Source organism: Pan paniscus, chromosome 10 (assembly GCF_029289425.2).
Source record: "Pan paniscus chromosome 10, NHGRI_mPanPan1-v2.0_pri, whole genome shotgun sequence".
Classification (NCBI taxonomy): Eukaryota; Metazoa; Chordata; class Mammalia; order Primates; family Hominidae; genus Pan; species Pan paniscus.
Window position 1 is genome coordinate 138538227 of NC_073259.2, and position 14274 is coordinate 138552500.

General features: G+C 53.1%; 1 protein-coding gene across 10 annotated transcripts in view; it reads right to left on the reverse strand.

Annotated features, from left to right (window-relative positions):
- Nucleotides 1-14274, reverse strand: part of RIMBP2 (RIMS binding protein 2) — a 325580-nt gene that overhangs the window by 81430 nt on the left and 229876 nt on the right. For all 10 annotated transcript variants that reach the window (XM_055096371.2, XM_055096374.1, XM_055096373.2 and 7 more), the window contains one exon: nt 1506-1610. In XM_055096371.2, coding sequence (XP_054952346.1) covers nt 1506-1607 — 102 coding nt within the window. In that variant the 5' untranslated portion in view covers nt 1608-1610. The remainder of the gene's footprint in view (nt 1-1505; nt 1611-14274) is intronic.

Here is a 14274-nt window from a genome sequence, read left to right on the forward strand (position 1 = left end):
ATAAGTGCAGGTGCCATCAGGCGTCGCCCGGCCACGGGAAAGGTCCTTGAGACATGGCAGGAGAACATAAGAGTAATATTCCTGCCCGTGTCCCAGCAATATCCCTTGCGGATAACATCTAATGAAATATTGCTGCTCCGGGTGCCTGCCACCTTATTATGACAGGTAATAAGGGCTGTGAAGGTCCCATCAGCGCTGGCTTAATGAAATCTATCCTTAATACGATCTCATGCTAAATGATTAGAGAAATGGCATCAGAACGTATCTACCTGTTTCCACAAGCTCTGCTAATAAACTCTGGAGGAGAAACGCTGCTCCGGCAGATTCCTATCGCCCCCCAGGCTGGGTGAATGACTGTGAGCCCTTTATTTTGAGATCCAAGACCTGGATAAGCTGTCGGATGGATCGAGGGGCCACCTAGGGCAGAGGAGTGGCCCATTCCAGCCAGCGCCGGGCGGGAGGCTGCAGACCAGCCAGCTGCACTCTGGCCACAGGGGTGGCTGCCCTGCCAGGAGGAGGAGAGGGCAGGGCTGGGTGGGGACACTGGGCTCTGGAAGGAAATGAGATGAGACCTGTTCACAGGTCCCCACCTTCTGATTTCTTCCTGGGGGCACCCCAAGCCCATAGGCTCCGGGAGCACCACCCTCCTACCTATCTGGAGAGAGACAGCAGGACCGTGGCTGAGGACTGGAGTGGGGCGAGGTTACCTTTCTCAGTCCCCAGACCCATCACAGGTGCCCAGGAGGTAAAAATCCCAAATCACTCAGTCCTTCCTTCCCTCCTTCCCTGGTGCCTCTCTCCTTTCTCTCCTGATTTCTTTTCCTTTCTGTCTTACTCATCTTGCCTTTTCCCTTTCTGACTGGGATCCGGCTATAAATATTGCTCTGCAACTCAGTTTTCTCACTTGATAACACATCATGCAACAGCCTCAAGACAGCAGAATCAAACCACCATGATCCTTTTCGCTGACATCACACGGCGCCTGGTGTGGATGGACCATGGTGCACACAGCCATCACCCTTAGGTGGGCATCAATTGGGTCCAGTCCCTGTCCCCACTGCCACACAGCAGCACTGCAAGAAAACAAAACTCCTTTTGAACTGGTTCCTGTACTCCTTGCAGGGCATCGTCCAGGATGGGGGTGGCAGGGTCACCTTCTGTGTGCCCTTTTAGTTTAAACAGATGCTGCACACTGCTTTTTCCAGAAGGTGAAGCAATTCACACCCTGCCAGCCATCTCTACACGTGTGCTTTTCCCGACAACCTCACCAGCATCAGAGGTTAGAGCTTTGCATCTGCTTTCGCGTTATAAAACGTGAACACAGGTCTACTTAAGAAACACCAGAGCAGGAAAGCAGAAATGACTCTGAATTCTTCTGTGCAAGGAGAGAGAGGGAGCAGCCTGGGAGCCGAGGCTGCAGGTCGGCCGCTCCACCACACCAGGGATCCCCGGCCCACCCGTGGACTCCCTGCCTCGCACACTGCACCCAGCTGCCCGCCACTTACCTTCTGCAGAAGGTCAATTTCCTGCTGCTTGGCACTGAGAACAGCCAGGGCCTGCTCATGCTCCAACTCCAGCTGCTGCCGCCGTTCAGCCGCCTCTCGCATATGCTGTGGGGACAGAGAGAGGCCTGGCTGAGCAGGGCAGCCTGTGCCCATGGGCGTGCATCCTATACCCTGCACCAAGCTGGCTCTGACTCAGCCCGGTCACTCCAGAGCAGCCCCTCACCGCCCTGCAGGGCACCCACCTCCGTGCTGCCAACAGGGCTCTTCCAGAGGCGGCACTCCCAATGGGGGAGCTATGACATAAACAAGCCCCCCACCTGCCACTTCTCCTCTGCAGGTTCCAAATTCATCGAGCATTTGAGCAGAACTCTGTTCTCATGCAAATGTGACTTTCGTCTTTTTGCTTGTTTTGAAAAATTGAATCTCCCTCCTGTGCCTTTTTTGCCCAGGTCCTTTGTATATAACAGAAAAGGCTTATTGATGTTGCCCTGTGTGCCCAGCACTGGTTCAGGGTTTTATCTGCATTTAAGTCATATCATCCCCATCATAAGCCTAGGAGGTAGGTTCTAGAAGTAGCCTCATTCTACAGAGAGGGAAACTGAGGCACAGGAAGTCATCCTTGCCCATCACACAGCTGGGAAGTGGACACCTGTTCAGAACGCAAATCCAGAGTCCACACCCTCCCGGGCGCTTCCAAACCTCAGGCTCTGGTCCTGACTGCTGACTCCAGTGAACCAGCGCACTCAGACCCGGGAGTCCAAATTCCTTCACTTACCCCTCTGGGAAAGTCGCAAGGTGGCCCCCATCAGCCAGGCCCATTTTCTGCATCAGAGAGGACAGAGCCGGGTTCCTGGCTCTGTCCTCTCCTCCTGACAATCCGTTTGTCCTGCTTGGAGGGGCGGTGCTTAATCCCCAGTGCCCAGGGTTCAACTCTCACCTATTTGCCCTCTGTGGGCCCTTCCCTCCCCTCTGACAGGTCTCACGAGCCCAGAGTCACCACTGGGACCCTGACAGTGAGGACTGGGCCCCCAGACCCATGAAGCTCACAGCAGTGACCAGCCACGAACCCTGGCAGCCTGCAGGAGGAAACACATGGGAAATGACATTGGGTAGAAATGGCCACAGCGGGCGGGTGGGTAGTCACGCTGGGAACAGTCACAGAAAACATTTCCTGGGGTCCCCAAGCCACTCCTGGGCGCTTGGAAAACCAGCTGCAAAATGCTGGAATTTCATTGTCATTTCCTTTCATTCATACACACACACACACACACACACACACACACACACACACACACGTGGTAACTTCGTGGTCAACATTTTAAAATCTGGGTCTTTTATATAAAAGACCCACATTCCTTCAAAAATGGGAAGAGTTGGCCACGCATGCCTCCAGGAAAGGACTGAGAAGGGAGTGGGAGCTGCCCCTTCCGACGGCATATACCCCCGATGTCTGCGGCCCCACGGGCCTGCCCCCCATGTCCCCTGACATCCGAGGGCCACACAGATGACCCAGGTCCTAAAGCAAGTGGTTGTCTTGGCCCCAGCGAGCCATGGGGGACCCACACGCCTTCCTCCTGGGCTGGAACTGGTTGGTCATTTATTTTTTATTATTTTATTATTTTACAGTTCCATTGATTTTTAGCCTTTTACTCATTTTTATTTATTTTTATTTTTTTGAGATGGAGTCTTGCTCTGTCACCCAGGCTGGAGTGCAGTGGCAGGATCTTGGCTCACTGCAGCCTCCACCTCCTGGGTTCAAGCTACTCTCGTGCTTCAGCCTCCCTAGTAGCTGGGATTACAGGTGCCCACGACCATGCTGGGCTAATTTTTGTATTTTGAGTAGATACGGGGTTTTGCCATGTTGGCCAGGCTGGTCTGGAACTCCTGACCTCAGGCGATCCGCCTGCCTCGGCCTCCCAAAGTGCTGGGATTACAGGCGTGAGCCACCGTGCCCGACCACCTTTTACTCATTTTTATTTAGTTTTGGAGTCTTAAAGGCCTGTAGCCTTCGCAAGTCATGAGGTCGGACACACGCGTCCAAGAGAAGGTTAACATGGTTTCCTGAGGCCGCTGCCAACTCAACCTGAGCTGGAAAGAGGAGCCTGGCAGGGGGGAGGCGAGGGAGTCCCTGCTGAGACTGGCAAGCTGTGAGGGCGGGGGCACCCAGGCTCAGGGGGAGGGGTGTGGCCCCTCGGGAGAGGCAGGTGGTGAGGGTGGGGGCACCCCGGCTTGGGGGGGTGGTGGGAGTGGGGCCCCGCAGGAAGAGGCAGGCGGAAAGGGTGGGGGGCACCCAGGCTCAGGGGGAGAGGTGTGGCCCCGCAGGAGGAGGCAGACAGGCCGATTACATTCTTTTTGCCAGTTTCCCAAAGGCAGCCCTACTGCTACCTTTTTTGCTGCCTCTGAAAGCTCCTTTCTTCTGGGAAAGGCCTTGAAACAGAACCACTTTAACTGAGGGTGGGGAAAGCCTCCACTTTTCATTCTGCAAAGCGCTGTGGTTGGTGGATGTTTTGTTTGTGTTTAAAAAGTGAAGTCTTCCTCCCGGCCCGTGTTTCAGGCACGGCGACCTCACGTGCTGGTTCATCTACATTTTTAAGCTGAATAAACTCGGCATCCTCTCTGCTGTCTCCAGAAGAGGCTCCCAGTGAACTCAGAAGCTGGAATTACCCTGCACCCCCACAGACATCTGGGGGTTTCACTGTTGCTATGGGAACTCTCACAAGAACCTGGGATCCGGAGAAAATGGAGTTCCCCAAAACATGAACAAAACCCCATGAAACACGGGTGTCGCGGTCAGTGGCCCTCGCCAGTTCACTCTGGGGCCAGATGGGCCCCAGGGAAACACCATGCTTGTATCTTCCCACGTTTACTCCAGCTCTGAGCCTGGGCAGGCCTGGCCCTCCTGGGAAGAAGCCCTGGGTATTTGCTGCGCAGCCCTCCCGAGATCTGCCTTCACACACTGCTCCCCCCGCCCCGCTGGGCTGTCAGCCCATTTGGGCCTCGCCATTTCTAACGGTCTCTTTCCAAGAGCCTCAGTTTCCCCCCGCCCCCCCAACCCGCCACCACCACCACCACCCACCGCCCACCACCAGTTCACTGTGAGTGCAAACCAGCTGCATACATTGCAGGGCATTTTTAGGAGGACGGGGACAAGCCACCAAGACAAACTGACAGAGCCCTGGGGGATGCAGGGGATTCCCCGAGCTCCTGAGACGCTTTGGGAACTCTTCTCCAAACCCTGGCTGCCACCTTGGTGCAGTGTGGCTTTGCTCTGGTGTCAGGTTTCCCCATGAGGGTCCCAGAGGTCCTCAGGATGGCCAGTCTCTGCAGACCCTCATGAGGCCCTCCGTGTGGGGCTTCCAGCTCCAGAGAGGACTATTTCTACTCCATTTATTCATTCATTGCTTCTTCTGGATATTGGTTCATCGGACTGGCATTTATTGAGCACCTACTAGGTGCCAAGAAGCTGGGGACACAGAACAGGACAAACGTGTCTTCATGAGAGAACACCCCAGAGTGGGGGCACAGTGTGAAGGCAGATCGATGAAACGAGAAGGGCCCGAGTGTGGCACGGAGCAGGACGGAGGCACCTAAATGACATCTGTGGTCCTGGACTTCAGGAGTGGCCATTTCCTACATCCTAACACCAGCCTCAATCTGATACGAGGAGGAGATTTCAGCCAAATTCCACCAGGAGAACTGGCTCACTCAACTCACTCAACATATATTTATCCAAGCACTTGTTTTGTGCCAGGCACCCTGCTGGCTTCTGAAGGCTACAGCAACGCAAAACAAAGCAAAACAAAACCAGCTCTCTTGGAGCTCACATTCTGCAAGGGAGGGGGCACACCTCATCCCAATACACTCACTGTGTGTGTACATGTGTCAGATTCTGCAGGGGACGGGGTACACCTCATCCAGATACACCCATTGTGTGTGTACATGTGTCAGATTCTGCAGGGGAGGGGGCACACCTCATCCAGATACACCCATTGTGTGTGTACATGTGTCAGATTCTGCAGGGGAGGGGGCACACCTCATCCAGATACACCCATTGTGTGTGTACATGTGTCAGATTCTGCAGGGGAGGGGGCACACCTCATCCAGATACACCCATTGTGTGTGTACACGGGTCAGCAGTCCTAAGCACCATGGGGTCAGGCGGTCCTAAGTCCACAAATGCACGCACCTACTATGCAGCCACAAAAATTGTAAAAAATTAAAAATAAATAAATAAAAGGGGAGAAACAGAAAAAATAAACTGCTAAAAATATACTTTTACTTTTTATAAAAAAAGGGGATGGGAGTTGCAGTCCTGCTGGGGGCTGGCCTGTCGGCTGAGAAGGCCAGGGAAGCCCCCCACCAAGATGGTGCTAAACAAAGGCTCAAACCAGAGACAGAGCCCCACGCGGCTGTGGGTGGAAGGCGGGATACACAGTGCCCGGAGCCCCCACCCTCACCTACACACAGTGCCCGGAGCCCCCGTCCCCACCTACACACAGTGCCCGGAGCCCCCGTCCCCACCTAGACACAGTGCCCAGAGCCCCCACCCTCACCTACACACGGTGCCCGGAGCCCCCACCCTTACCTACACACGGTGCCCGGAGCCCCCGTCCCCACCTACACACAGTGCCTGGAGCCCCCGTCCCTCACCTACACACAGTGCCCGGAGCCCCCGTCCCTCACCTAGACACGGTGCCCGGAGCCCCCGTCCCCACCTACACACGGTGCCCGGAGCCCCCGTCCCTCACCTAGACACGGTGCCCGGAGCCCCCGTCCCTCACCTACACACGGTGCCCGGAGCCCCTGTCCCTCACCTAGACACGGTGCCCGGAGCCCCCGTCCCTCACCTAGACACGGTGCCCGGAGCCCCCGTCCCCACCTAGACACGGTGCCCGGAGCCCCTGTCCCCGCGTAGATGTGTCCCTGAGCCATGCCACTAACAGGGGCTGCGAGGGCTTCCGCGGCTCCTGGAAAGCCCCCAGAAGTTCCCCCAGACACTGGCTTGCTGGCATGGACAATGTCCCGTAGGAAGGATAGACTGGAGGCGAAACGTCTCTCCAGAGTCTGCCGGCGACTGTCACTTAGGTGTCCTTGGCCGGAAGGAGCCCGATGCCCCCCGAAGTGGACCCCTGGCCCCATGTCGCATCCCAGCTGAAAGCCCCTCGGTGGGGAGTAAAGCGGCATGCTGTCACAGGGCCACCTGACTGCCTCTTGCCTCCTGATGCCGCTGCCACCACCATCTGCCTGCCTCTCATGCCCTGCTGTAACACCCTGGCTTTCGCGCTGTTTCTAAAGAGCAGACCAGTGCCCGCCTCTGGACCTTCACACGTGTTGCTCTCCCTGCTAGCCTGACTCTCACGTTCCAGCCTTTGCCCAAATGCCACTTCGCACTGAAGCCTGGTGGCCGCCCAGCCCCTCCTGGATACACCATGTTCTCCACCTGCCTTATTTTCCTCCTGAGCATCCTCATCCCCAGTGCACTGGCCGACTCCCTTGCCTGCTATCTGCTCCTTCCCCTGGAACATGAGCAGGCACCTTGCCCCACTGTGTCCCTGTCCCCACAACGGGTCACTCGGCACAGATGCCAAATAATCAAACTGCCGCCTTCATGGCCTCTTGGAGCTCAGTCCCACTGCTGTCCCCGCCACCCCCTTCTCCAGCCACATGGGCCTCCTCCCAGCCCCTGGAGCTCTCCACGCTGCCCACATCAGGGGCTGGCAGGGAAGGTTGGGGGAAAGGTGCTTCCAGCATTTCAGGCCAGCAAAAGCCATTAAAGAGCCTGAACACCTGGGCTCAAATCCCAGCTCTGATACTGGCCCGCTGTGTGGTCTTAGAGTAGTTACTTAACCTCTCTGTTCTCCATGTTCTTCTTTTGGATTAATTTTTCAACACTATTCTTTTTCAATTGGTTAGTGATTAGTGAAATAACTAATGTTGATTATTAATTAACACCCACTTCATAGAGGTGTTTTGAATTTTCCTTGGCATCTATTAAGTTCTCTGTGTTATGTTTTAGTCCCAAGAGGAGAAAACCCTTTCCCACTGGACGTGTGTAGCCCTGTGTGATGTCACTTAAACACCAGGTACAGGGTGGGAGGGAGGGACTCATGAGGCAACCAGGGCTGCACCAACAGGATGATGGACAGCTACCGCCACATTGGTAAAATGACGGTGAGAAATCGGAATGTGGCTGCTGTCATTTATTAAGCACCTACTATATGCAGGGCACTATGCCTGCCCAGGCACCGTGTCATTTGAGGCTGAGGGTTGGGTGCTTGTGGTCACTGCATCCCAGCAGAGCAACAGACTCAGCGAAGCTGAGCAAGGGCTAAAAGCCACAGCTGGAACATGGCCGATGAGAATGTCAGAACTCACAGCCAGTCTGCTCCCAGCCACTGCCCCACTTCTGGGTTGAGATGACTTACACCAGCCACTGCCATCTTGGAGCACTACGGGGGCCAGGGCAGAGAAGCGGCTTTCGACTTCCTCGCGGCCCACCTGGCCTGGGTGGCCGATTGTGCAGCTGCTTAATTCTGCCATTTTGGCTTAATTCTGGCTAATTTTGTGCTTCTCTTTATTTTGGAAGGGGGTACTGCCAAAGGCAGACTGTATCATCTTCATTTAGTTCTGGGAAAGAAGTTGTTAGCGAGAGGAGGGCGCCACCTTCCCTACCAGGACTCGCTAGGTAGATTCACCAGGCACCGAAACAGCTCCGGGCGTGGTCCTGCGGCCTCAGAGTCACTGAGGATAAAGGGGTGGCGGATGCTATGCTGGGCTCTTGCTTCGGGGTTCCAGTGAGATGAGGGTTGATAGATCAGATGGATGGAAACAAGTGCAGGGAAGAAGTCTTTGCATTTCTACGGTTAATGAACCAAGTCCGTACAAAGCAGCTGTCAGAAAGGCGTGAGCGGGAGAAGCACTCGGCCCTCGAAGACAGCCTCAGTTTCATCACAGATGCCATGGCTGGGAGGACAAGGTTTGCTGGGGCTTGTTTTGGCTTCAGCATCTCTCTCTCCAAATCTTACCTGTTTCTGCAAAGCCCTCATCCCCCTCCAGCCACTGCCCATGTATCTGCCTCCTGTCTCACACGCTCTTCCAGCCCTTCCAGTCGGCCTCCCTCCTGTCACTCGGCTGAGATTCTCCTACTAAGGCAGCCGAGGAGTCCCTGCAGCCCGAACCCATGGCCACTTTCCTGCCCTGACTGGACCAAATCCCTCAGCAGCACCCGACACCAGGGCCGCTCCTCCTGGACATGCCCTGGACTCTGGCCCCCATGGGGCGCGCTGACCTGGTCTCTCCCCCTGACCTCTGCAATGACCTCCCGCTGATCTCTAAATCCTGGAGGGGCCACGGCTCTATTTATACCATTCCTTAGGTGATCTTAGCCAGCTTTGAGGTTTTAATTGCCACATAATTCCAAATGAACCCTTCATCCCCGCCCCCCGCCCCCCCGCCACTCATACCCAACTGCCTACTCATTATCCCCACGTGGATGTACAGGAGGAAGCTCAAATTTAGCCTGTCCGAAATAGAATTCTTGATTTTCTTCCTCAAACAAGTTCCCTCCCCAAGCTGTGCCATCTCGGCCAAGGACACTGTCATCCCCTCAGCTCCTCCAGATGCAAAGCTGACAGTCATTCTTGACTTCCTGCCCCCTTTCCCGCCTTGTTCAACATCCAGATCTTTAAAAAAAAAAAAAAAAAACCTCCCAATTTAAAAAAATGTGCACCCAAACTCCCCCCACCCATGTCTGCCGTTCTCTCCTGTGTCCAACGCTGCCACCTCATCTCTCCCCTAGACTATGATAGACTATGGCAGAAGAGCCCTTTCTGCCCCGAGACAGCTCCTCCTCTCCCCTGGACCATAACCAGCTCCTCAGAGCCCTTTCTGCCCCGAGACAGCTCCTCCAGAGCCACTGGCTGCACCAGAGATTGCCCCACAGCCATTCTCCTTCAAGATCACAAAGGCTGCCAACTGCACCGGGAACAAAATCCAGACTCCTGGCTGCAGCCAACAGGCTCCTCTGTGATCCAGTCTCTTCTCTGCCCTCACCTCTCGCCTCTGCCCCTTCCTCACTGTGCTTTTGCCACATTGGCTTCGCTCAGTTCCATGATCATGTCAAAGTCATCCCCAGCTCCAGGTCTTAGCGAGTGCCATTCCTGCTGTCCGACATGCTTGTCCCTGCATCACCACGTGGCCAGCCCTTCACGGCGTGATGGGGTTTAGGATGTGTTCCCTCCAAACCTCAGGTTGAAATGTGACCCCTGTGTTGGAGGTGGGGCCTGGTGGGAGGTGTCGGGGGCATAGCCCTCATGAATAGCTTGGTGCCCTCCCCATAGCGATAAGTGAGTTCTTGCTCTGAGTTCACTCGAGAGCTGGTTGTTTAAGGGAGCCTGGCTCCTCCTCCCTGTCTCTTGCTACCTCTCTCACCATGTGATGCACCTGCTCCCACTTTGCCTTCTGCCATGTTTGGAAGCTTCCTGAGGCCTCACCAGAAGCTGAGCAGATGCCGGTGCCATGCTTGTACAGCCTGCAGAACTGTGAGATAAATTCGCTTCTTTTCTTTACAAAATACCCAGTCTCAGGTATTTCTTTATAACAACACAAAACGGACAAAGACATGGCAAGTGTCCTGACCAGTGACCAGAGATTATTTTATTTACGTGTTTATTCTATGTCATCCTTTCCATCCCACTCCCTACCCTTGTCCATGAGAACCACAGGATCACAGGACTTGTTTCCCTGTCTACTGGTGCACCCCCGGCCCAGAACAGTCTCTGACACATGGTGAGGCAGAATCAATGACAGCAAAGGTGAGGCCTCTCGCCTAAAACATCTGTCCCATGCCCCCAGCCCACACTCCCCTCTCCATCCCTCACAGCCTCCCACATGACTCTGCAGCAATGCTGTAACCTGCTTGGTACCGTTCTAATTCCATGTAATTCTCACTTTCTCAACTGGACTAGAAATGGCTCCACTTCCGTGTGTGCACTCCACAGGCAACAGGAGTCTAATTAACATTTTCTAAGTGGAATTAAAGCAATGATTTTGAGTGGAGGATTCATCCTGTGGCTGTCTAGAAACTAGACTTTAACACTTGAGGAGCCTAGAGAAGATTGGATCCTCACTACCAAAGATTCCACATTTCACCAAACCCACAGTCAAAACTGTGAACCAGAGACATAAGCGGGTTCTCCTGGAGGCCATCACACTGGCGGAGTTAGTCACGCAGCTATAATAAAACATCTCTCAGAGATGGGCTTTGAGACTGATGAGGGTAGAGTGAAGTGGATGGTGAAAAAAAGTTTAAGCCAAAAATAGGAGAGATATTGGCTGCAAAGGCTGAAATTCGTGGTGTTAGGTGGATGGTGGGGGAAAAGATAGCTCAGTCAGGGGGTGGTGGGGGCCGTAAGTTTAATATTAGTGAGGTCTATGAACCAGCCAAAAAAAAAGAGAAATAGACAAGGCTCACAAACACACGGACATGCTAAATATATCCATCCATCCTGGCATGAGGACATACTGATTCATTCTGCACAGCGTTACTTTTCTAAATGTAGCCAGTGTGCATGTCTCTGTTGAAACATCTATAGAAAAATCAGTGTTGCAAGGCTGAGATATTAATCAATGTTTCTTTCTATCACTAACCCTCTATTTCTCCTCCATTCCCCTCCCACTTCCCATCCTGAGGGCTCCATTCCGTGCTCACTGCCTCAGGGAAGATGGGAGATGGGTCAGGGAAGAGCAGAAACTGGGGACTCCCCTGGGCTTTGGTCTGCAGAGATAAGGGGAATCAAGAAGACAGCATACAGAGGGGTTACTATGAGAAACTGAGACTAGATTTCCCTTCTAATCTGCAGAAATATATTGCTTCACCAGAGGCAGACAGATTAGCTGAGAAGAACCGATGCATGTATAGACACTGGTGGATTCTGTAGAGATGGGCTCTTGGCTCTGCTTTCTGGAAAGTTCCAGAGAACTGACTCCTACAGAACTCACGGCTAGCATGGGGAGTTGAGAAAATGGAGCTTAAACAGCCTGGCAGGGATTTCTGAACGACCCTGGGATAGCTAAGAGCCCACGTGAATGCATACAACTAAACAATTAAATTCTTTCATGTCTTATATTTTACAATGTCTTCATGTAACTTCTACCCTTGTCTCTGAAATAATGGAAACAACTGGTAGACGGTGGCTTGTCTACTTTTACAGCCTACATATAAGCAATACGCATCGGATAGAATGGTGGGAATCTGTGTGTGTATACTTGGATGAGGGCAGGATGGAATCCCACGACATCTTGGCTTTGGGTCACCCTGCACCCCAGCCTAGATCTCACCTTGGTGTGCCAATCAACTGCCTCAGGTCTCTCAGATCTACTCTCTCTCCTTCTCTTGTTTTGCTCTGTATCAGAAAGAGCTACACTTCCCAGACGCCCTCGCCCTCTGCTTCTGGGTGGTCAGTCAACAGGCAGCATCGGCGGGAGGGAAGCCAGGGATTTCTCCCCCTCTCTCTGCCTCTCGAGCTGTCTCCTGTAGGGGCTCCGTCTCCTGTAGAGGCTCCATCTCCTGTCTCTAACCCACGGTCTCTGTTCCTGACTCTGAGATCATCATCACCCCCACTGTCCCTTCAGCCTTAGAGGTGATGCCAGCTTCACAATGCAGCCATCTGGCTTCTTAGTTCTTCCACCCTGTGTGTCACAATCCCCTGTATTAATGTCCCTCCATTTGAAATACCTTGGCTGGCTCCTGCTTTTTGACTGAAGTCTGACCGGTAGACTGAAGGAAAAGGATGAAGCCAACTCCAAATTGATGACACATTTCTATCACTCTTTCAAAATGAGTGTCTTAAAAGTGAATTAAGCACTTTGGGAGGCCAAGGAGGGTGGATCACGAGGTCAGGAGATCGAGACCATCCTGGCCAACATGGTGAAACCCCGTCTCTACTAAAATACAAAAAATTAGCCAGGCATGGTGGCAGGCACCTGTAGTTCCAGCTATTCGGGAGGCTGAGGCAGGAGAATCGCTTGAACCCAGGAGGCGGAGGTTGCAGTGAGCCGAGACTGCACCACTGCACTCCAGCCTGGGTGACAGAGCGAGACTCTGTCTCAAAAAAAAAAAAAAGATAAAAAAGAAAAGTGAATTAAGTAATGTTGAGGGGGTTGTTCTGTTTCTTTCACTTGAGTTGTTGCAACTGGATTCAAACCTGCTTCTCAGACTTACTGTGACAATTCTAAGTTAAAAAAAAAACTCACGGAAATGTTGATTTTGCTGACCGCCTACAAAGCAGAAAATAAATCTGTCCAGGAAAATGTACAATCTGATAATGTTTTTGTTTACTTATCTACAATTTAGCTTGGATTTTTTACTATCCCCTTAGTTTGCTTGAAATTTTCCCATCAAAAAATAAATGGTTTTGATGCTTCTTCCTAACTAGGAAAGCTTGTTCTGGTCCCAGCTGTCAGACAATCCCGGGCTGATAGCTACTTTAATGAATCAGCAGCAGAAGTATAAATCGGGGTACAGGGAGATGGGGGTGAAGATAGAGGTGCGTGTGGTTTACCTCAAGAGTTATAACATCACAGGGGCAAAGGCAGGTTCGGTAAGTTCCAGCTGCCATTTCTCTCCAAGGGTCAGGAAACAAGGTCTTAAGATAAAAGTCACTGGCCATAAACAACCTTATTCAAGGAAAATAATCTCGTCTGCAGGGCACCTGTGGTGTGAAGGCTGAGACCTGTGAGTTCAGCAACAGAATCGGCCAAGGGGGGGCTGCAGTAAACCCCTCGGCTTACCGGCCAGTCCACAGGACTAAAAGAGAGGCCAAATGCCAACTCACCCCGGAACTCAGCCACACCATAAAAGAGGGAGATGTGGTCAGAGTTCAGTGGGAGGGTGGGGAGCGAAGTGGGAAGCGGTCTACGCAGCAGCTCCCGAGCCCCCTGTGTGAAGCAACAATCAAAACCCACGTTAGTGTTTATCACAGATCACCACCTACAAATGGTGGGAAAATGGTGTTCTTATTCCGGTATGCACATTGCTGGCACAGTTTTCCCAGAGAACCTGCCTGAGACCCAGCCCGGCTCCAGACATCAGCCTCCACATGCTCACCTAAACACATCTGAGGATTACTAAGTTCTAGAAGTACTGTTATGCTAAGTACTGAACACACATCACCCATTTAATCTGCACAACAACGCTTGAAGCAGGTGATATTTTTATTCCCATTTACAGAGAAGGAAACCAAGGCCCAGAGCGGTTAAGCAACGTGTTCAAGTTTGCCCAGCTAGGCCAGGCTCAAGCCAGGATTTGCACCTAGCGAGCCCAGCTCACTCTCCCTCCACTGTCTCTGCTCTCTGCTGTCTAAGAGGCCTCCTGCAGGACCTCTCTCATATTTGCGGGATGTGCTGATGTTTGCTGGGACTCTCTTCAAGGCAGTACACATGAGAACCTTTTCTGCAGTGCCCTGAAGTCACTCCGCCTCCTTCCTTCCAGAGTTCTCAGGCCACCACGCACACTGTTCGTGCCTCTGTCACAGAGCCATCTGCACTTCTGGGGGGCAATCGCACTTTCCTTCTCATGACTTCCACAAGCAGCTAGGAGTCTCTCGGTTCCTGGGAGTGCAAGGGGCCCAAGGATTCCCAAAGGGAGTCTGAAAACCCCGGGTTTCGCCCAGAGACAGAATCCCACCACACCCTGACACCGGGCTTCCGCCTCCCCGCGCAGAGACCTTCCCAGGGCACGTGCTGTCATTCATGGGAAGGCTTCACATCT